Source organism: Pterocles gutturalis, unplaced genomic scaffold, assembly GCF_000699245.1.
Source record: "Pterocles gutturalis isolate BGI_N339 unplaced genomic scaffold, ASM69924v1 scaffold48257, whole genome shotgun sequence".
Classification (NCBI taxonomy): Eukaryota; Metazoa; Chordata; class Aves; order Pterocliformes; family Pteroclidae; genus Pterocles; species Pterocles gutturalis.
In genome coordinates, this window is record NW_010111988.1 from 1 (window position 1) to 23,523 (window position 23,523).

Here is a 23,523-nt window from a genome sequence, read left to right on the forward strand (position 1 = left end):
GCGGGAGAAGCCCGGCTGTGGGGTGGGGTGGCCCCTGGAGGCCACGTCTGCCTTGCTGGAAAGCACAGCGAGGGAATCGCCTGTACGGGCCGGTAAAGGTATTCGTGTGGAGGAATATTATTTGGGGGGAAAAAATTGTACCGCTTAGTAGAAATAATAAACTTGCATGAAATCCTGCAGTATAATACTGCTGGAACATCTTTTTGTTTCTGCTGTGCAGCAGTGAGGCCCCTGTAGAAGAGAGCTGCAGGTTTCCCTTGGAATGGCAGCACAGCAAACTGACCTGCACTGAGTCCTCTTGGTGCCTTGGTATTCACCTGTGTCAGAGCTTGTGGTGGGGGTGTTTTCAACTAGAAAATCCTCTTTTAGGATGGAAGAACTTAGGGCTTTGTTTAGACTGGAATGGTTGTTCTTTCCGAGACTGGTATTTGCTCTGCTTGACAGTGGATAAATAGGATGTGGTGTTTCATATTTATTTTTATATAGATATATGGGATAACTTGGTATTATGTTCTCAACAATATGTCTGTTAACTTTTACACCTTATGCTTTTGGTTTGCATTTCACTAAGGCTAGGAAGGTAGTTCACACTTGTGATTCTCTGCCCGCTTCCCCCACGCAACAAAAGTACATAGAGTTGAACTCTGAATATAAGGGTCGTTTATTTTATCTAGATAGACATTTAAAAGGCAGGGTCACTGGGAATGTAGAGCATTGTAGGTCTAGAATCAGGTCTGCAGTTTAAACTGGAATACAGAAGAACTTAAACTGGAACTTTCTTTTGAAAAATAGTGGCAGTGAAGGTATTTAGTGAGAAGCCAAAACAGTGAAGCTGTGTGGGTGGGTGGGTGGTTGTGGTTTTTTTTTTTCAGTCTTTCCTTCTGGCTTGGCCTGATGTGGAGGAGATGTGGAATACAGTTATCTCTGCTGTTGTTGGACTAGAACCCATTAGCATCATCTTGGTTTGTTAGGAGATTTGCAGGTTTCACGTCTGTTTAATTCCTGCCCAAAGCTACTTTTTTTGGATAGCTTCCATTCAGGAAGACAGTGACAACCCTATCCGTGGCCTTTGGGCTGGTAGGAAAAGCATACTGGTTCTTAGTGGGTCTTTGTCATTTTGGGAGGAGCTGGTGAAGACTCAGTGAATAGGTCAGTTTAGCCATTGGGCTCATTATTCTTCTGTATTTCAGTTTACTTAAGGGACTGCGTTTGACCTCTGATTTAGGTATGACTATGTGCGTTTTATTAATCTTTTACAGAAATAAGCTGTTTACTCTAGCTGATGATTGAAGTTCAGGAACACTGTACCTAGGTATTTTTTAATTAAAGCTTTTTAGGCTGTTTTGCTAACTATAGAGCTAATTATATAGCTAACTATAGTTAATAAAATGCTTTACTCCTGGTAACTCTTCTACACGTATGTCTGCTGAATGTGCTTGATGCCCTTCAGTCTGATGTCATGCTATCTGTTTATCGTCATTTTGATAAATTTAGCAGTTCTACCCATAAACCTCAACGATTTTGTAATTATTCTTTTTTACTCCATTCATTTTCTTGATATTAAAAACTGTTCTGTTTTGGAGATCGATCACCAGTATGCAGTTAAATGTGCAGTATTAGTGTAATATTCAAGTTGAATACAAGATAAGTAACTTTTAACTCAAGGCCAGCAAGTAATAGAAAGTGGTGATTGTTTGTCTGCTTGTTCCTCTGTGTGGTTTTTTTAATAGTTTTTGATTATAGTGATACCCACATAGTTAGGTCCTGAAGCTTTAGTTTGGGAAGGGAAGACAGGTGTTTAATGCTCCATGGAGACTGAGGCCGTGGTTGTGTGTTCAGCAGAATGGATTTTAGGCAGTGCTCAACTACCTGTCAGTCTGTGGTCTGGATGGAGAGGGAGAGCAGGATAGCATTGATGTTGAGGTGGCCAGGGCCCGTGATGAAATGCTGGGTTAGCTAGAGGAAGACAGACGCTACAATGTCCAGCACGGAGTCTGCTGTTAAAACTTGTGCTTTCCAAATTTGTAATGCACTTATATCTACAGATATTTTTTTTTTTCCTATTAAAGGATTGGCATTATGTGACTTCGTTGTTTTTCATCTAGCACTGATATGCCTTAAAACTGGGATTTTCATGTTATGAAACCACAGCCTGAATTTCTTTGACAGTGGAGATCAGACTCTAGCAAGGACTGGGTAGCTGCCTGTACTGTATTTGCCCCAAACTGTATCTTTGTGGTTATGCAAAAGGCTTGGTTTTCAGCGACAATAAATTTAGTACTTTTATGAACTCTCTATTCACTGAACTCTAGAATAATTAAACGGGAATGTTTTTATACCAAAGATAAACCTTAAAAAATAATTTCAGATCACCAGTACAGGTTTTGCGACGTAGCCAGCAGTGTTTCTGATAGGTGGCAGGTTCTGGTGCTGGCAGTTACCTTCCTCTGACAGGAATGCTGCTGCTGAATGCCTGGTCACATTCAAAATGATTTAATGACAGCAAGCAGATGTTATCATCTTATGAGAACTCTGGAATGCAGTCTTTGCCATTTGGGCATTTGTTATTTTGATGATTGAAGAAGTATGACTTAAAAAAATAATTATTTTTTAAAAATTTGATGATTAAATACAGTAGTATTTAAAAACAAAAACAAACACCAAAACCCCCCCCACCTGAACCAAAACATGTACACCCCACCCCACACACCCTGATATTCCCTAGCTGAGATTGCAGGAAAAGCACTAATGAAGGAAGGAAAAGATCAAAGGGAAAATGACAACTGTTCAAAGTAGGACTTTATAGTAAATGGAAATCCAGTTTCTCTGTAAATTTGATACCCAAGTTGATAGTGAATATTCTTGCTTTGTAAACCATGGTTGTGATTGTCACCATTGCCTTTTTTACACAGGAACACCAAATATTTTAGTTGAAATTGATGAGGAAAAAGTGTTATATTAGAAAAACATGTGGTAACTACCATAATGCAGAGATGAGAGACATGTTTACTGTATTGTTTAAGAAACCTAAATGGAATTGGAAGTTTCCTATTTTCTTGTGCAAATTTCTAGCCACACTGACATATTTAGATGTTTTAATTCAAGATTGGTTTATATTTTCTGTGTTAACGAACTGGGAATAAATAGAAGATTGATATTAAAATAGAGAGTAAATTTAAACAAATAGGTGCTTTTCTCTGTGTTCTCACCGGAAGTAACTGGGTGTGGGAAATAAAGCAGGTGTCTGAAGTTCTCAGAGTTCTCTGCTTTTCTATAAAATGACGATTATATTGACAGTTTTGCTGAACCAGGATGTCTTTTGCTGTTTTATTACATTGAATGCATAACATAACTCACAATTGACTGGAAATTGTTCTAGATTTGGGAACCCCCTCTTCCCCCCAGGATAGATCTGTAGTAAATTTTATTTAACAACTTGATATATTCTTATTTTAAGGAACAAGACATGCATTAAATTTCTTTTTAAAGTCTTTCTGTTAGTTAAGAAGTATAAAAAATAATACAAAGGTGTAACAATCATGAGTACTCTCTATTCCTGGTACAGGAGGAAAAATAGACAGCTGCAGCCAGACAGCTCTCTTCTGAAAACAACTCCCAAAGTCATCCAGTAGTACTGTAACAAGTAGAATTTGTTCTTCAAGGTTTTTTTTGTTCCATTTTTGTACTCTCTCAATATTCTTCAGAGTCAGTATTTTAAAAAATACTTGAAAGGAATGGAAGAAACATGAAACATTGTTTTGCCCAGTATTTAAGGAGAATTAGTTCCAAAAGATTCTAATGTCTCTCTTCTCCAAAAAAAGGTGTTTTTCTTGAATAAATTGTAGTTCCTGTGCATGTAACAGTTCAGAAATTACCTCACCTACTGAAACATGTCTAAAACAATGATGCACCAGAGAAATTTAAGTTTAGTTATTGATTTAGTAGCTAGCCTTTTATGTATGTGTTTTTAGCTAGTCTAAGAGCTTTTTGTTTCGCTAAAATAGGTACATACCTAGCAAAGCCATATTTGCGCCGAGTTTAAAAAAGATAATAGGAAATATGTACAAAATAATATATTTTATTTCTAAACTTTTATTCTTTTTTTTTTAACAATTTGTGAGTTAGTGTAGTATTCTGTAGCATCATGATTTAGATTATTTTGTTTTCTGTATGTTTTTCATGAGAGTGGTGAAATTATGTTAAAAGAATCTACCTTTACTTGCAGTGTGCTTTGAAAATGTCTGAAAATTCCAGTGACAGTGATTCATCTTGTGGCTGGACTGTCATCAATCATGAGGTACCCAATCTCGAATTAATAAAGTTCTGTCAGTTTAAAACTAGCCATATGCAGTAAAATATTATTTCAACTTTGTAGTTTTTGTTTTGTGTAGATCTTGCGTATCAAAGAGAATATAGAAGAATGATTGATAAATAAGAAAACGTAAAACTATGGCTTAAAAATGTATATCCTTTACTATAGCTGGTATAAATTTTGTTGTTTAAAAGAATAATTTTTTTCTTCAAAGGTTTTGCTTTGAAGAATTGCTAGAATTTTAGTGAGATGCTCTCCTTTGTTCCATTTTTCTGAAAATATTGACATTCTATGTAACTTCCTTACACCACCCTCCCCTCTCCATGCCCCTTCCCCAGTGCGCAAAAAAAAAAAAAAAAGTTGGGAATAGTGAGCAGGAGAAATATCTCATGCAGAAGGAAATTATTCCATGATTTCTCATAGTGTTTTATACCACTAAACTACCTGATCCTAGCTTCAACAGCTGCTGTTTAGGAACAGCCCTCTGTCCTTACAGTCTGTCTGTCTTACTATGAAAAACAGGATAGAGACAAGTTTATGCTCAACGACTAGAGTATAAGTAGAAGGCTTTTTTAAGGCTCATGCAAATACTATAACCATTATATTTATATTTCTGTTTGTGCATAACCAGCTGCTTTTGTTCCTGACTGGAACAGTCTCTGAGTTGAGCCTCTGAGCTCAGACGGTTGTGGACTGGCATAAAGACATCTGCAAGATGTGCTGCCTCTTATCTTTTGTGTTGTCCCACTCAACTTACAGAATGCCTAGACAATGTGGAGAAAGATGCACATAGGTCTGTTAGGCTTATTTGCATGCTTTTAATCACTTCTATTTGTTCTGCATGGAGAAGGAGATACGGGGAGCTGAGAGGGTCTGGGATCTGCAGAAATCATCAGTGTTGCCAAGACTGGTTGGTAGTCCCTTGGAGATGGTTATGGTACAGAGAGTATGTATTGAAGAGGATGTATATGATGATATATTCCAAACCCAAGATGCTGAAGTATTCCCAGGCTTTCTTGCCTCAAGCGGAATCTGGGGGAAGCTACAGTGAGTAAAGGAATGCCAACATTGTATTAGGTTTATTGGGAAAAGAAGGTGACGGGAGGCCAGGGCAGCTCCCCTTACATCTGTGCTGTAAGGTCAGGAATGAGAAGTATAGCCTTCTCGGAGCTTAAAATGATTGGTGAGGGCTTGCCATACTTGGGCTTGGAGGGTCTTGAAAACTGTGACAGCTTGGAAGAACCTTGGAGGTGGTAGGAGATCTTTCTGTGAGAAGGACTGAGTTCTGAAGTGACTGTCTTTTGTGTTTTCCAGGGTCTCCCAGCAGCTTTTATCACAAGTTATTTGCAATTCATGCAGGAATCCTGTGTTTCCTTGGCCCTGTTGTTCAGGGCCAGTGGTTTATAAGCATTTAGCTTTGTCTTGCAAACTGAGCAGGTTATTGAGCCAGAATACTCGGAGCAGATGAGTTAACTATATTCCTGGAATGACATGTACATATTGGTTTTCTGTATCTTCTTGTTGTCTGCCCTGAAACATTTTCAAGGAACAGTACCTGAGATATTTCATTCATAGGAGGAAAACAGGAAATAATGGGAGGAGATCATGGGTAGTGATCAGCTGTTTCTCCTTCACTGCGGGCTCCCCTGTTGGCAGATTATAATGAAAATCTAGGAAATTCAAAAGGCAAGCCATTACAAGCTTCTGGTTGTACTCAAGTTCTGAAAGTTCAGTTCAGTTTCAAAAGCAAGAGATATGCTTTGTGGCTCATGAATGTTTGAGGCTTATGAATGGTTTCATTTCTGTTGGCAGCAAGGTGGTGTTGAAGAGATGGCTAAAACTTCTTTTCCATGTTTTGGGTTGGATGACAAGTTTGGAATCTGCCACCAAAAGAGAAACTGAAAACCCACTCACTCCAGTCCCCAAGACCAAGCAGGATACAGGAGTGCACAGGCTGCCCGATTTTTACACACTTCTAATAAGAGCAAAAGGATATTTAGGAGTTGGCTACAACAGTTGAGTTATTCAGCTGTGAATTGCAGGCTTTATTTTCGTACTTGGGATGGTTATTTTACACTAACTGAAAATGTATTATGCAGCCTAACTAAATTAGCATAATACAGGATTCTAGGAAGGCAGGGATTTGTCTAGCCAAAGCAGAATGGATTTGTGTGGTATAGAGATTTTCTGTTCCCAGTTATTCTTCCCTGATTAAAAGAAATAAAATCATTCTGATTGGGGTGGGAAAACACTGGTGTTTAAGAGCTCCCATTATTGGTGTTCTCCCAGCAGGACAGCTTCGAATCTTTCTTACAAAGAAAGTAGAATGAATGGAATGGCAAGATACCCTTCACACGCTTGTTATCCAGGGAAGAGGTGACATGGACTACTGTATACTTTGGGGAGATGATCTGGATATTTAGGAAAGGGACAGAGCTAAGGATTAGACAAATTTGGCATACTATAGTATTACTTTCTCACATGTTATTGCGACCTGTGTTGATGATGACACAACAGAATCAGTTTCTGGATTTGTTTTGCTGTTTACAAAGGCACCAAGAGGGGCAGAACTGGCAGTTGGCTAGATTGTGATTGCAGAGCACTAACAGCTGTGTATGCTGAGTGTAATGTCTGCTTTGAACAGAGAAGTGATGGTGTGTATTGTTGGACTACTCTTAAGACTTGCTAGTTTTGTGTAGGAGGGTAGTGAGGAGACAATATCCTTTCTCAACCTCTTTGCTGTTGATGAAATGGAATGGTGATGGAGGTCTAGCCTCAGCTTAAGTGAAGCAGAGTTCATCCCCACCAGACTGCATGTGTTTAAAAAAGAATGGCTTAGGTAGTACTCAGCTAGCCTAGTTTCTTGGTATTTTAGCTAAAATTTTAGTCTGTTTTAAGCTATATTCCTGATGTTTGCCTTGTTGTGGAGCCTGGGCAAAATAAATTTAGGTTATTCTGTTTCTTCTTCACAATTTAAGAAATGAAAGTAATGATTCTGTTACACCAGAGAACAGTTATCACATAATAAATGTATATACCTATCTATAAAAGCCAACCAAGCCAAAAACCCCAAATAGTTTTGTATTTTCTCTCCTGATATTTCATTCAGATTTTAAAAAGTTACTTGAGTGGCAATTTTCTGCAAAACATTTGAGATTAAAATTGTGATACTTTTGTAGTAACAAAAAATCAAAACAAAGTATTTGTCAAATTGCTAAAGCAGTTAATTTTTGAAGCCTTTTGAAAAGGAACATAACTTTGTCATGTGATTGTAGAATGTATCTTACGCAACTCTTTTTGAGGTATCTAATCTTCCTGAAGTACAGTCTCCTGTTAAGCAAACGTGTATGTTTCTGTTTTTGAGTCCTGAAATGAGGCATCTAGGGAAACTGATCTGGAACTACTACTACTACTGTAATTTCACACCTGCTGTTGCAAAAATAACTCTCTGTTTACAAAAACAGCTCAAGTTATTTATGGATCAGAGTGACTTAGTATTTTTCAGTGAGATTTTGCATGTTTATTATAGTTTTCTGATAATCTTGCTTGTGTTCCGTCAGTTCTTTTAAACTAAAATTACAATATGGAGATTAAATATTTAGAGTTGTCAACCAGTAGCTTGCCTTTAGTGCCCTGCAGTCTCTGAATGTTGTTTACCTTCAGGTCCTGTTTTGATCTGAGGTTGTTGTGACTGCAGCTGACTAATAACTATGGCTCCTTTCTGGATTAAAGACAGAAATCCAATTTAGAGATTATATAAATATTTGTTTTCCTGGTGTCAGAGATGTACTATTAAAACAGCCATTCCAATTTGATGACAGGAATTGAGGTGGAGTTAAACGTATCTTTTTCCTGGTATTAGAGTTCATGGTGGTACTCCTGAAGTTCCTTTTTTTTTTTTTTTTATTTTTTTTTGCGGGGTGGTGGTGTGTTGTATTTATGTACAGTACATGGACAAGTGTACAAAAATTAGATCCCAAAACTCATTTGACAACCTCCCTTATTTCTCTAAATTCTATTTAGTAAAGAGGTCTAATAAAGCTTATAGAAAACAGTTATTTGAAATGCATAGTTGTTATATATAGCATAGTTGTTAATTGATGCCTAAATTGCCTTTTTTTTTTTTTTTTAGAATTGTCCTCCTCTGTCTTTTTTCAATCATAGTCATAAGTACATAGCATAACTGTAGTGTTTGTTCAAAACTCTTCACCTCCAGGGTTCTGACATAGAGACGGTGACTTCAGAAAATGGAAGCACAAATGATAACCAGGAGTTTGTTGCGGAAGAATACATTTCTTTGCAAGAAGAGGAGCAACCAGTCGATTTGCAAGGTAAGATATTAAAATAAGAGTGGTTCCATAAAGTAGGTGTCTGTTGTAGCATTGACACACAATATTTTTAATAGTGTTAATATACTTTGTAGGCCTCTGTCAAAGTACTTGCTTCATCAGTGTTATCGAAAACATTCAGTCATCAACTTAATGAAAGTATTTTTTCTTGAAATAGATAAAATTGGTAGAATGCCTTTCATTTTTGTCAGTACTTTAGATGTGTTATAGAATAGTATGCACTGGTGTTGCTGGAAAAAAGTTTATAGAAGTGCTATTGATAGAAGAAATTTACTATATTAGACATTGCTTAATAATGTCGTAGAGCAAATAAGAGTAATTTAGAAGGAACTATCAATGCTTTTACACCTAAAAAAATAACACTGTGTTAGTGTTTCTTGGAAGTGTAAGTCTGGTGCATATTAATATAATGAAAATCCTTCCTCTTATTTTAGTTACTAAATTTAATACTCCATTTGTTAATGTCGGTATGACAACACAGCCTTGACAGGTTCAGTGTGCAGTTGACTAAACGTGAGCTTGGCCATGTTTCCAACATCATAACCTCTCCTTCTAGAAATAGGACTAGACACTCAAACTCCAGTGACTATCTGGAAAATATTTTAATTATCCTAGCATAAAAATGTTATCGACTTACAGTATAGTATTTGTTTTCATCTGACGGGTTACTTGCGTTGTGATCGGTATGAGCATGTGAATTTAAGTATCCTCCAAAACGTATTACATAATGAGAAATTGGATTCTGATGCTTGTTAGGAGGGCATTAAAAATGAGAGTGTATTTTTTAGAAAACCTTCTCTTTTATAAGTAGATAATATAAATCCGTCACAATTGCATTACATGGGAGTGGGCATAATTTGTGGAGTTACTGGTTTTAAACCCATGTTTGTTTGCTTTTTCCTCTTTTTATTTATATAGCTCATTGCAGCAATGATGGAGAGATTGCAGTAGTAGATAATACTCTCTCTGCTTTTGAGGAAACTCAGACAGTTCCAGAGGTAAATTATATTACGTTATTGAGAAGCTTCCGTAAACCCCATCTGACAATGCCAAGCAATGCTTTGAAGGCATTAAAATAAAGATACTGTTTTTTCCTTTCTTTAAAATGTTAAGAATTCTTACTTTTAAAAAATTACTTTATATTGTGTGCATCTGAATAGTTTTTACATTGTTCATTTCCCCAGGGAAAGAAAGAAAAAATCCCTGATGATGGATCCTACATTGGAACTGTTAGCGATGATTCTGACATTGTTACACTTGAAGCTCCAAAACCAGAAGAAACTCAAAGTCAGGAGGAAGCTCCAACTGATGGTGAAGAAGCTCGAAGTTCAGAAGATTTTAACCTGGGTTCCTCCTCTAGTAGTCAGTATGCGTTTTCCCATCTAGAAACTGGTAAGAGAAATAAATTACTAAGCAACTGTGTGCAAAAATGTCACCGGGAGGGGGTGGGGGGAATCTTTGCTTAGGGAACCTTCTTTGTGTGGAGAGGGGAAAAAAAAATTGGCCTTATTGAGTACATGTTCAAGTATGTGCAGTCTCCAGGACAACTCTAGTTGCCCTAACTCTAAAACTTTGTCCAAATGTATGCTGCAGTCTTTTTAGTTGGAAGTGTTCTGTCCTATTAAGTGTTCACTATTTTAAATAGAACGTAAATTTCTAGCATATTTTGGAGAATTAAAATTGCTTTTAGTTCGTAGAATCATTGTAGGTTTTTCTCTTGGCAATTTTTCCGGCTTTTATGGAGTTGACATTAATAACTAGCAACTGGGAAAGAATTGATTTTTGGGGGCATGAGGAATAGTAGCAGCATGACTACAAAAACTTTTTGCTTACCTTCATAGCTAATAGGTATATATATTTTTTTTAAGGTACTCCCAGTACTTGGCAAAAATGCAAGGCAGGATTCAGGAGGAAGGATGTGAATATTTGGCCAACTAAAAACAAACAAAAAAACAACAAACTCAAACAAAAAAAACTTAACTGTTGTGTTACTCTTCTCTAGTTCTCTAGTCTTCCTTTTTAATTGTTTGGCTGCTTATCTGTAGTGTTTTCTGTTCTCTTTGTTCTCTGTAACACTTCTGTGTTACTTTTATATTTCAAAGTAAGTTTATTACAAGAGCAGGATTTTTTTCTTAAAATACTGTTTTATCTTAGCATAAAGCATCATTAAAGGTTCATGTATCTGTATAGTATCCATTGGAATCAGAAAGTGGCAGCTTAGCATCTAATTGTGACCGGTGATGGTTTGTAACCAAGCTGTCCCCTTATTTAAGTCTTCTGGATGACTTAATTTTTAATTTAAAATTTAGTTGACTTTCCCTTTTCTTTTAAGGCTGAGTTCTAAAAATTTCTTTGTTTTTTTCCCCTTTTTTTTTGGACACAAAAGTCAGTTGGCTGGAGAAGCTGAGGAAGATTCCTGATTGTGTAAGGGGATGGGGAAATGAGGTGAAAGAGCATGTGTCTCACAGTCTTCCTTTCCAAGGTGGTGTGATTAAATTGATCAGCTTATGTAAAGCTGATTGCTTATGGCTTGCATGGAGTGTTCTTAAAATTCTCAGTAGCAATCTGACTTGATCTTCTAGTAGTGATATTCCAAGCAGATGCTGAAAGCCAGTCCTCACTGAAGAATTAGGCTAAGTTGTGTTCTCTTTGCTTTTTTGAAGAATGTTAAATTTACACATAAATTTGGAATGGGCATCAGTAAGCTTTGTTATTACATTTTAATGTGTGTGCTTGACCATTTAAATGAATGGTTCTTGTTGGATTCCAAATCTGTGACTAGCAAAAATAATTTCTTCCTTCTAACTTAAGCTGATTTCAGCATGGTCTTTAGTGCTGTACTTTTGATTGACCAAGTATTACAGAAAGTGTCTGGAGTACTTTTGCATTTATTTTAAATGACAAAGTTTTAGCAGTCAAAATTTTTCATGCCACTTTTTGGCAATGAAAATCTTTGCCATCCGCTTCCTGTTGAGTTTTCTATTGTGTTGGAAAAGCGTGAGCTTCACATTTTCATGAAGTAGATACTAAAACATTTTACAAGCATTTTTTTCCACTTTTACTTGCAAACCAGTTCCCGTTCAGGCTCTCTTCACCATGCAAACAGATATGTTTTAAAATTGCTTCATGAATGAAGTTAACTAGCAGAAGTGCTCATATACTCATATACGTGTCTGTGCAGAAACGTCAAAGAAATCACATTCTTAACTGACATTGTTAATTCATCTGGTTTGTAGCGTAGACCTGACACTTCAAAATCATAGCAGAAGCTAGAATTTTGGACTGCTACTGTGGTCACACTTTGTTTCATTTATACTCATTTTCAACCTGTGAATGTTAGAGTACAGCTTTGTGCTGAATTCTTAGAGCCCCTGGAAGGCAATATCATTCTTGCCTGAAAGTGCAGTGCTGTTGACAACTTGCCAGTAAGTGCATATGAATGGCTCTAAGTGTCTTACAGCTTTTTCTCTTTGCTTTCTGATTGTCTGTTTTTTTTTCTTTCCTATATTTTGCTGTCCAGTGTATGCCAAAGAATTTCACATTTCGCTAGAAGCAGCTTGTTCCTTAACCACTTTGTATTCCATGCATATAAACTTTCTTGGTTTTTGAAAAAACCCTAAAAAAACAAATACGCCATAATGACACCTGTCTGATTCAGTATGTCCTGTATAAGCCTTTATAATGTCTGACCTCTGCATTCCAGTAACAGTACCTTTCTCCTGACTAATTTCTGAATGCTTGTCTTTGTTGTCCAGGATTGGGGAAGTAGGCATCTGCTTAAATGACTGATTCTAAAATAGTGTCCTTTTCTGCCAAGCTATAGAAATTCATTTAAGAATCTGCATGTCAAGTAGCTGTTTAAGTGATTTGTCTTTATTGCAATGTCTGCTTCATCAGTCTGGTTTGACTAATTAACTAAAATGGATTTTTTTTTTTTAGTAAGAGGGGAAGTTATCTTTCATTGTCTGACCTCTTGCTTGTCCATGGAGTTAGACATTAGACATGTATCCCAGATACTAACTGGTAATCTTTTCTGGGGTTGATGCAATCAGTTCTATGAAGTTGGAATTTATTTTCAGTGAAGAATCTAAACTGGTAATCCTTTTTATAGATAACGGCTAGCACTGCTTGGCATTCTTGTCTATTCAGTGATGTGTGCTTGGCTTTGCGCAAACAAATGATTTTCAGTTGTGAAATGTTCAAGGTCAGTAACTCTGTATTTGTATTTTTACATTTTGAGTGTAATGATATGAGAACGAAGAACTGTATTTCTAGAAGGGGCATGAGCATTGTGTAATTGTGGGCATCAAATTTAGAACTGTCTGAGCAGGAGCACTTTGTGCTGGAGGCTTCATTGATCACATTCAGTCTATTTCGGGCATGTGAGTTGGGTACGTGAACACAGATATTTGAAAGCTTCTTTTTCACTTGCTACTCCTTCCCCTTGATATTTGCCTTAGACTTGAAAATGACACTTTCAAAGGAGGGAGATTAATTATTACTGAATTATATAAATTTATTTACAGTAACACACAGCAAGCATTTGTGCCACTAATAGCAACAAGCAATTACAGCTCTGCTGTTATTTTCCCAGTTAGAATATAGGAGGGGCCATAGGAATGTGAACATACAAATGGTATCATTTTACAAAAATGCTGTAAAAGATTTTTTTTATGGTTATAATTTGTTCTTATCTCAAATCTTGGCCAATTCAATCTTGCAAAACATCAGTCAGGTAATAGAAGTGGTTTGGATTCAGAGTGTTAAGGAGGGACAAACACAGAAGCACCTGAGTGGTTCTTTTCCTGTGCAGTAGTGGTTGAAAATGGCTTTTTGGAAAGGTGGGTGATGTTAATAAGTAGCGTATGATAGATATTAAAAGTAAATAAAATTACCTATTTAAATACATTTGCAATGCAAAGCTTTGTTTGGATATGTGTAATACTTGCATTAATGGAACTTCAATGGAATTTTGTCTGCAGCTGGATGTAGGTCACAGAATGAAGCTTTTTAAGAGAATGTAATGAACCACATCTGTCTTTTAGGAGGCTTTGTTTTAGCAAGTATTTCTGTTGCTCTTTTGTTATTGAATAGCTCAGTCCCAATATCTGAAAGAGAAGGAAAACTGAATTCTTAACCTTTCCACTTCACAAGAATTTGCAGAGGCAGTACATGTAGCTGCTTTAAGAGGCAGGATTGTCTGAAAGAAATACTTTCTAATGAGCAAACGATAAGGTATGGGGAAGTGCCATACAGTTTTTTGCTGATTATTTCTTGATTCTCTATCTTTTCTTTTTAAAAAATGAATTTTTAACTTTGGAGATTGAGCATTCCTTGCGTAATATCCAGCATAAACTATCACATTGAGAATTTTTGTTTTGTTTTATTAATGTTCTCTAAGATAAATGTGAAATACATGTTGCATAAATACAATGGATTTTGGTACTCTGATTTTTAAAGCAGCAATTAATGCATTTTAAAGACTTCTATGTTGGTTTTCAGTTTTTTCTTCTCAGGCTAGCAATGATGAATCGAGTAGTGATGAAACTAGCAACCAGTCCAGTCCCACAGTACGAAAACGTCGGGCTAAGAAGAGGCTGATCTCTAGCTCTGAGGCTGAGGGTGGGTCACCGGCTGAACCAGAGTCTGAACGTCCCGGGGAAGAGCAGCACAAGCGCCAGTTCAGCAGTGGCCTTAACAGATGCATCATACTAGCTTTGGTGATTGCAATCAGCATGGGCTTTGGACACTTCTATGGTGAGTTTATAGAAGACCAAATACATGGAATCAACATCTTACATAACAAATACCATTTTATTGTGACTCTGATTTTTTTTTTCTTGTTCTCTGCTAATAATCTAAACCTAAACATGAAAAAAAGCAACTGCTAATGTATGGATAATGTATGGATAATGTATGGAGGCCCTTCAGCAGTGCAATTGTATTTAATATGCACTACTTTAAAATTAAAGTAAATAAAAAGAAATTCCTTTTTGGTTGCCCTTCCAGATAGAAGTTTCTTGTTGTTCTTATAACTCAGTGTGTACCCTTCATTTTTCAGATATTTTCTTTTGAAATAAATTTGTGGTAGTGCTTATTAGTCCTAACAGCATTCAGAGAGTTATTTTGGCTTTTGTCCCGTATGGACTCATCTGATAAATGTAAGAGCAAGGCACGTTTTTACAGGAGTTCATAGTATCAATGTTTTTCTCTCTCCAGTGGAGGAAAATAGGCTGTTGTTGTCCTTGCAGTTTCAGAGTGGTTTAGGGAATCCAGTATAGCAGCAATTTTTCTGTGTTCAGTGCGTTGCCTAAAGTTAAGCATTACACAGATTTGTTACTGCATTTAACAAAATGGCAGAACTCATTACAGATCTAAATCTACGTAGTGCAATACTGGTCTTCTAAGAAGCAAGGCCAGGTTGGATGAGGCTTTGAGCAACCTGGTCCAGTGGAAGGTGTCCCTGCCCATGGCAGGGGGGTTGGAACTAGATGATCTTTAAGGTCCCTTCCAGCCCAAACCATTCTATGGTTACGTGTTTTATGATAAAAATGATAGAGGACATTTATTTTTAACAGTAATTTTTCCTGATTTGTTTTAGTTTTATATGAAAATATGCCTTCATAAGAAGACTTGTGATTCAGTTTGAGACTGGAATTTGAGTTGGATTTGATTTTGAATCATTGCTGGGGGTCTGAATTTTGACATTGATTTTGAGATTTATACTAATTTTCACTCGACCCTGATTTTTTTTTTTTGTTCCTAGGTAAACCTGAAGGTAAGAGTCATGAGTGATATATTGTGGATGCTGTGCTTGCAGATCTACTTGCATTCAGATTTACTTTTCAAATTGTGCGTGCGTACATGTATGCACATGTCCATATATGTATGCATACTTATATTAAAAACATCAAGTCTGAAGAATTACTAGTGTATGTGGGATTATAGGAATGACTAATCCAGTTGTGTGAAATACTTTTTATTTAGCAGCTGCAACTAGTAGTAGCTGGTGTAAAAACTGATTGGTCCATATTGGCAGGCTAGGAGGAGAGAGGAGCACAATGTGTAGACCAGGCTTTGAGGTGGTAACTTGAGGTTTCACTTCTGTTAATCATTTCACTGTGTTTAAATTGGGTTTAGTGATAAATACGATCCTTTTAAAGAGCCTTGAGATGAGAAATACATTTTGGAAATGTCCTTAGGGTCATACTTTTGTTAAGGGATTACTTCGATTTGTTCATTCATTGAATCTGTACTTCTAAATGAAAATTGTTGTCACTGATGACAGTGATGACACCATTCTCAGCAGAAAGGAGGCTTTAGTTTTTGCTTCCTCAAGTGAAAGTTCTTAATGGCTATGTGATAACTAACCTTTCTAGCACTAGAAAGGAAATCAAACCCTGCTTTCCATCTTCCTCTTTTCTATTTGTTTGGGTTTTTTTTTTAAACACAAACTGGCAATGAGAAGTCCACCTCCCTAAAGGACTACTTCGCATTTTTGTGATTCAGCTTGGAATTAATGTTTTTCACAGCAGTCTTTTTAATGCTAGGCTAATTGTCATGTAAGAGGATTGGAAAGGGTTACTTTTTGTGGAATTACTTTGTTGTTTGGGTGAGTATCAGGATAGTCTTTTCCCATTAGCTAGAGCTCCAGGACCCCTTTAAGACTTTTAAAGATGTAGAAAGCAACTAGGACTAGGTTTTAATCAATAACTGTATCCTAATCAGTATTAAACTGAGGTAGTTGGCTTTATGATGCTTTAGGAAGGAGATCTGAAAGAGGGCAAGCTTTCCAGGAAAATGGATAACTTGGAAAAGCTAAAGTTAGGAAGCCCTTGCCAGAAGACTGTCTCCTTATGGACATTCAGATATTTATTTTTTTCTTTAACCAGAATCTGCAAAAGGGAATATTAATAATAATAATCTAGGGATTTGGATAGATTGCTTAAAGAATATGAAGGATACTGTGACTTAGAATACTATCTGGAAACACAAACAATTACTGAGGAATGGTACCTAATTATGTTCATTTTCAGTGTCTTTGCTATTCTGTGTTACTAAATGTAATTTTTGCTTACTGTATTTAAATTATAATTCTTCATCAGGAGAGAAACAAAGTAAGTGTTTTTCTGTAATTCAGGTTCCTCTTAATGTGAGTCCTTTTACACGAAATGATGATTTTTCAGATGCAGTCTTCAGGTTCTTAGGATCAATGTACTTCTTCAAAAGTATCTATAAAACATAAATAGGAAAAACAAATTTACTGTCAGTATACTTTAATTCACTTATGCAAGGACCTATGCTTCTAATAAGTGTTTATTAGGACTCTGCAAACTTAAAATCATTGCTGTAAAAATGTTGCTTTCCCTTAGCTGAATTGAACTCTTGAGGATCAACTTGGTTTAATAGAGCAAATTCATACTTTAAAATACATTAAACAGAAATCAAGAGAGCACAAAAAATTCCTCGGTGTAGTGGCATTTATAGAATTTTTTCTGTTTAATAATACTCCCCCCCCCAAAAAAAATACAGAAATAGAACTCTGCATATGTTGCATTGGTTTTGAAAGGAATACCTAGAACTTGCTGTTGCCATCTACTGTAGAGTCAACTCAAGAGAATCTTAAAAGCAAAGAAATAAAAACTACATCAGAACATGTGTATAGGTAGGGAAGTACCAGTAAAGAAGTTTCACCTGACAGAAGAAATTGGTGGCTAGTACAATGAGGATATTTTTTCAGAAAATCGTGTCTCAACCTTTATCTGACAATTGAAAGACAGGGTATTTGCTTACTCTTCAGCCTTCACTCATGGATAACAGTGACAAGGTGGGGCCTGCAAATACTTGCTGCTTTGTGAGCAGTGTGTTCCTGCATGTATTTTAAATACTGTGCTAATATCCTCTTATTCGTGTACCTTTGCTTAACAATAAAAGCTGTAGTTCTGAAATGGATAATGCATGGACTAACGGTCTCCCTTTTATCCTGTTTGGCTTGCGTGTTACTAAGAAAATGACCAAAAAAAAAAAAAAAAAAGAAATCACACATATCCTTTCCTGCATAACTTTTGTTGTTTTGTATGTAGCATTCCAAAATTCCTTCATGTGTTATCATCAAATAAAAGACAGTGTAATAGCCAATTTCTGGGTCTTTTTGAGAAGTTGTTTATCATTGGAAGAAACAGAATCAGTATGTAACAATCTAGTTCCATAGTCTTTATTTTGTTGCAGCTAAGCAGTTAGTTACAGCTAAGCAGTAAGTACAGGGCAGAAATTGCAAGGTAAGAATGCTTTTGAATTTGCAGAGAAAATGACGATGATGTTTAGGTTCATCTGTTCCTCTAACTACTTAACATAAGTCAGACTTTAAAAAGAATGTTTTTATCTTTGTAGGCACAATACAGATCCAGAAACGTCAGCAGCTGGTGACAAAGACGCGTGAATTAAAGGATATGAAAGATGACCTTTACCAGTGCCAACAAGAGCAAGGAGATAAAGTGCATCATAAAGTGGGGGTAGGTGTGATTTTAGCTGGAAGTCATTGGGTTATTCTGTTGTTATGTGTGTAATTTATACAAAGTGAAATTAATTTATCACACAAATCTATTACATTTTTTTCTTTAAGCGCTTTCTGAAAATGTAATTTTTCTTTCCCCTGAATTCTTGACAAAGACTTTGTATTTTGATAAAATTTGTTATTGGAATGTGTTTAAACATACTGGTTTTTATGTATGTAGTCCAGGAGTTATCTGGACACAGAGCCTGTCTCTTTTCCTATAACAGAATGCCAAGTTGTCATTAATGAAAGCAGCTGAAGTGGAATATGCTGGTAAAAACCTATTATAGGCTGAACCTACAGGTTTTGTGAATTTGCTTTCTAAATTATCAATGGTTATTTTTTTTTAAATACTTAACTTGTACTTTTAGTTTTTTACTGTTAGATCATTCAGAGAGAAGATCAGGGAGTGCATTGTGTGTGTGTGTCTTTTTTTTTAAATTTTCTTTTATGTTGCTGATAGCAGCATTTATACGTGATTAAATATATTTAGTTCTGGGGTTTGTCAAGGATGTCAAGAGACTGGGGAGATCCCTTTGTGTTAGCATATAGTTACATGAACATGTATTTTCAGCAGCAAATTTATTTCAAAATCAGTTCCTGAATTCCTGCCCCAACAGCTGAATGCCCTTGCTTCTGCTAATGGATTTGGTTTTGTAATCTGTAAACCCAGTTTGCTGAACATGAATCAACAGCAAACATGCATTTTCATTGTCTTTTAAGACTTACCGATTCATATACCCAGGTTACTATCCTTCAGCTGGTTAAACCAATACAAGTGAGGGGTGATGACCTCTGGTTGGAAGGGGGAGCCTCTCACATGGTCTTTGTTGCTAAGAAAGTGGTTGTGTGTGTATCTGAGATAAACAAACTAGCTCTATTTTTGCATCTTGCTGCAACATGTGTTATTGCATCCAAAATGACAAGTAAACTGGGTCTGGGCTACCTTGGTCTTTCATCTTTCTAGCTGAAATTGTAACAATTCTAATTGCAGTACTTTTGCTTGTTTTCTTCTTGTTCGTATTAGTCACTCAAGGGAGATTTTGCCACATGTTTGACCTCTACTGAGGTGGAGAAAAAATCCTTTGAATCTCAAAAAAAGAGTCTTGCTGCAGAAAATCAGCACTTAAGAGAATCTCTAGAGAAGGAAGAAAAAGCTTTGGCCTCACTTCAGGAAGAATTAAGGAAGCTAAGACAACAAATTAGAAATTTAGAAGATAAAGGTACTAGCACTGAGTCTATTGTAATGGAAAATCAGAAGCTAAGGGAACATCTAGAAGAGGAAAAGCAAAGAAACCACAACTTTCTCAGGCAAAAGGAAACACTCTTTGCAGAGGCACAGATGTTAAGGAGAGAACTGGACAAAGAACGTCATGTTACAGAAGCTCTAAAAAAGGAATTGGAACAGTTAGGCTCTCGTCAAGCACCTGACAGTGCTAATGATGATGATGCATTAAGAGAAAACCAAGAAATAGAAACACTGCGAGGAAGGCTAGTAGAACTAGAAAAAAAGCTGAACTTTGAGCAACAGCGCTCTGACTTATGGGAGAAGCTGTATGTTGAAGCAAAAGACCAAACTGAAAAACAAGAAGTGAATGAAAAAGGACAGAAGAAAGGTGCTAAAGGGCAAAGTAAGAATAAAAAGAAATCAAAGGAATCATTTTTTGGTTCAGTTAAAGAAACTTTTGATGCCATGAAAAATTCCACAAAAGAGTTTGTAAGACACCATAAAGAAAAGATTAAGCAGGCTAAAGAAGCAGTGAAAGAAAACCTGAAAAAATTCTCCGATTCTGTAAAGTCTACATTCAGACACTTCAAAGATAGCACAAAAAACATCTTTGATGAAAAGGAGAAGTCAAATGATAAGAGACATGAGGCAAACAAGAAGGCTCGAACTTTTTATCGAGAACATAATTCTTATGAAAATCTGAAGCACATGCATTATAGGGGACCTAACATGCCAAAAGAATTCAAAGATGGAAGAAAACATCAGTTTACAGCATTTGAAAAATATTCAGATTCACAGAAATGTCTCCATGATCCTTTGTGTAATAGAAAACATCAGTTTGCCCTCAAGGGCTGCTCTGGTATTTTTGAATGTGCTCATCAAGAATTCATCAGTCTCTTTAACAGAGTATCAGATCCTATCCAGGTGGATGAATTTAATCGGCTAATGAAAAAGTATTTGCAACAAGTTGTACATAACTTTCATCACTGGAGAGAACTAGAAAATTTCATCAATAAGTTTTTTCATAATGGGGTATTTATACATGACCAGATGCTGTTCACTGATTTCGTTAATGATGTCAAGGATTACCTGGAAGATATGAAGGAATACCAACATAATAATGAAAAGATTTTTGAGGATTTGGACAAATACATCTACAGATACTACTTTCATTATGATAATTCACCCCAGTACGGACCCAGGTTTGTTTCCATGTTTCCTGAACTTGTTAACACAATGAAGTAGTCTTCATAAAGACAACTAGTGTCCTTGTTCTAATAGGTGGTCTTCTAGCATATATGTGTGCATATATAAATATACATATATACACATGCACACATACTAGAAGACTTTCTGAAGGACTCAATGGAAATGCTAGATTGTGATGTAAAGTGGATCTGTTGTAGTACCTTACTGTCCTGGTTTTGGTCACTAAACCACAACACATAAATTCTGTGTGTGTGTATGTTAGTTTGGGAGGCATTACAGATCCACTGTACATAGCACAATCTAATTTTCTGCTGAGTTCTTTAGAAGTTCTGTAACTGCAAGTAGGATTACTTGAGACTGAACAGCTATGATTGACTATCTGATGGAGTGAATGACTATCTCAGAAGAAGCATTAACTAGGACTTGCTTGTTATCCTTCCCTGAATTAGGTTTTTGGATATATTTGAGCAGTCTCAAAGTCCTGTTATGGCAGGCATATTCCCTGCTGTCTCTTCAGGAATTTCACTGCTGTCTTGTAGCTCAGTATAATACTTGGTCTGTATGCCCACAGCAGAGCTACTCAAATCATAGAATCATAGAATCATTAAGGTTGGAAGAGACCTCAAAGATCATAAAAATGGCAGGCTTTAGTTCAGATCCTGACCCTGACTAAATTTTATTCAGACTTGCTTACAAAGGTCTTTGGCATGAATTGTTTCTTGCATTACTTTCCTGTATCTAATGGTATTCTCAGGGCTTCTGCAGAGCAGTTGTGGTATGCTGCCTGGCTGGCCCACTGCATAGACTTTGGTGAAAGAAAATTAAGCAAGCAGCCTTAATACATTGTGTGGAACTTGCTCATTTTGGAACACATGTATATATTTTATGTGGCTTTTAATATCATTGCTATTACAAAATTGGCTGTATAGTCTCTTTTGCTAATGTTTATTCTGATCAGGTAAAAAAAAAAAAGATATATTAACTAACTTACAATACACAAGAAGTTGCCATTGTAGACATAACAGAACTTTTCCCTGTGCTGGTATTCAATGCAAAGCATATTTAGTATTTAGATCAAGGTGCAGTTCTTCAGTCAGGTTTCTCTTTCGAACTTGTATTGTTTATTATTTCATGTGTTACTGCAGCAGGAAGTCTGAATACTTAACTACTTTGGGGTTACTAAATATTATATGAGGTAGTATTTTCTCTTACTAAAAGTTGAACCGTGAGGATGATATCCCTTTTGTCAGCTACCAAGTAGCCTTTTTAATGGGCAGTTTTGGCAAACACACGATGTAAGTTTAGCTTTTATTTATAGTCCAAGTACTTCTTACCAATTTATTATTAAAATGAACTTTAATTTTTAATTACACACTTAATTTTTGAGCACTTTAATTCAGTTTGCAGAAAAACAGAATTTCATGTTCATTTACTGATAGTATGATACAGAAGTTTGTATAATACTGAGGATGAAAACAGCCTTAGCTTAGCTTAGCAGAAGGCTAGAGATGCTAATCATATGATAACAGCATGTAGTATAATGGGACTGTTTGCACCAGAAACTGCCAAGAGGTGAGCAAGAGTGTTTTGTCAATACACCCTCTCTCTGCATAAATGTACTTACTGTACATTAAAACTTCTGAAGTGCTGATTTTTACACAAAAGCATGCTTTCCTAAGGGTCTGTAAAGTTTTCATTATTTTTTTATAGAGCAGAATGTAATAGAATAACTGTAAAATAAATTAAGACCTCACTCAGGCATCACAGTAGGGATAATCAAACCTGGCTTTATTCTAAAAAGAACTTTGGGCAACCAGCTGCAGAGCATTTTTGGTTTTTAGAAAGGATTTATTTTAAATATACCATCTTATTGATGATTTAAATAAATATCCCCCCCCATTTTGCTTAAAGAGAAATGATTACTTCATATTAATTTTGTTTTCAGTCAACCTCATCATGTTAAAAGTTGTTCTTGACAATGTAATTGTGTGTTTCAAAATGCTTTGAGAGATGCTTTTGTAAGAGTAGTAATAAGCTTTTGTTTACTCTTTGCAGTCAACCTAAAAGGCCTTCTTTTACACAAACTGAAAATTACAGACATGAAAAACAAGCTCAGAAGTACCACCACCGAAATAAAAGAGAAGGTAAATGGCATAAACATGGTCGCACTAATGGAAGACACATGGCAAATCTTGAAATAGAATTGGGGCAGTTACCATTTGATCCAAAATATTGAGCAATTTATGGTAAAAATAAGATCAGAATAATTCACATCCTCTCCAGAAACTAATTGTTTTTCAACAAAGCAGCAAGATGCAAGTTTTTCCTCTAATTTGATTTTTACACATTTTTGTTAAAAGGCAGAAGTCAAGCTTTCTAGTTTGCATATTCTATACTGTTGCTTTAACTGTTCTTTGGAAGTGATGATACTTTGGGTGCCAACAGTATTGTTGCAGAAACTAGGCATGCAGTGACTTGTGTATGAAAAATATGCTTAATTGCATTCCATTAGTGTAGTTGAAGCTTGAGTCATGCATAATGTACCAATAATTAACTCCAGTGTTTGATATACTAACTTCATCTCATCCTTCAAAAAATAGCTCTACATTATGGTAATGTATTTGTTAGTGTTTTGTAATCTTCCACTTGCTTCTTGTCTTTGGGGGGCGTTCAAGAGCCTGTTGAATTGTGAAGAATTTGCTGTGCTGCGTTCTAATCAGCTTACTGATTTAAGCACTTGAAATGTCTTGCATATCTGCATATTGTAGAAGAAAAATAAAGAGACATTGTGCGTAAAAGTCTTTATTTATAACAGTCCTATAAAAATGGTCCAGTCTTGTCTAATTTCTTACTGTTTAAGCAGTCAGATGGT

At 36.1% G+C, this 23,523-nt stretch overlaps 1 protein-coding gene across 2 annotated transcripts; it reads left to right on the forward strand.

Moving 5' to 3' along the window:
* Positions 1-4,228: 4,228 nt before the first annotated feature.
* Positions 4,229-23,449, forward strand: CCPG1 (cell cycle progression 1). Of its 2 annotated transcripts, XM_010073886.1 has the most exons (9): positions 4,229-4,297; positions 8,529-8,643; positions 9,580-9,659; positions 9,846-10,053; positions 14,164-14,418; positions 15,428-15,439; positions 18,052-18,173; positions 19,242-20,644; positions 22,707-23,449. In XM_010073886.1, the coding sequence occupies exons 1-9, from the start codon at positions 4,238-4,240 to the stop codon at positions 22,885-22,887; spliced, it is 2,436 nt and encodes an 811-aa protein (XP_010072188.1). In that variant the 5' UTR covers positions 4,229-4,237; the 3' UTR covers positions 22,888-23,449. The 2 variants fall into 2 exon arrangements, with proteins under 2 accessions (XP_010072188.1, XP_010072190.1); XM_010073888.1 differs by lacking the exon at positions 15,428-15,439.
* Positions 23,450-23,523: the final 74 nt, after the last annotated feature.

Coding starts and splice junctions, on each gene's coding strand:
- CCPG1 (XM_010073886.1), top strand. CDS start 4,238: ATGTCTGAAAATTCCAGTGACAGTGATTCATCTTGTGGCTGGACTGTC. Junction 8,644..9,579: donor GCAACCAGTCGATTTGCAAG/GTAAGATATTAA, acceptor TTATTTATATAG/CTCATTGCAGCAATGATGGA. Junction 9,660..9,845: donor AAACTCAGACAGTTCCAGAG/GTAAATTATATT, acceptor TCATTTCCCCAG/GGAAAGAAAGAAAAAATCCC.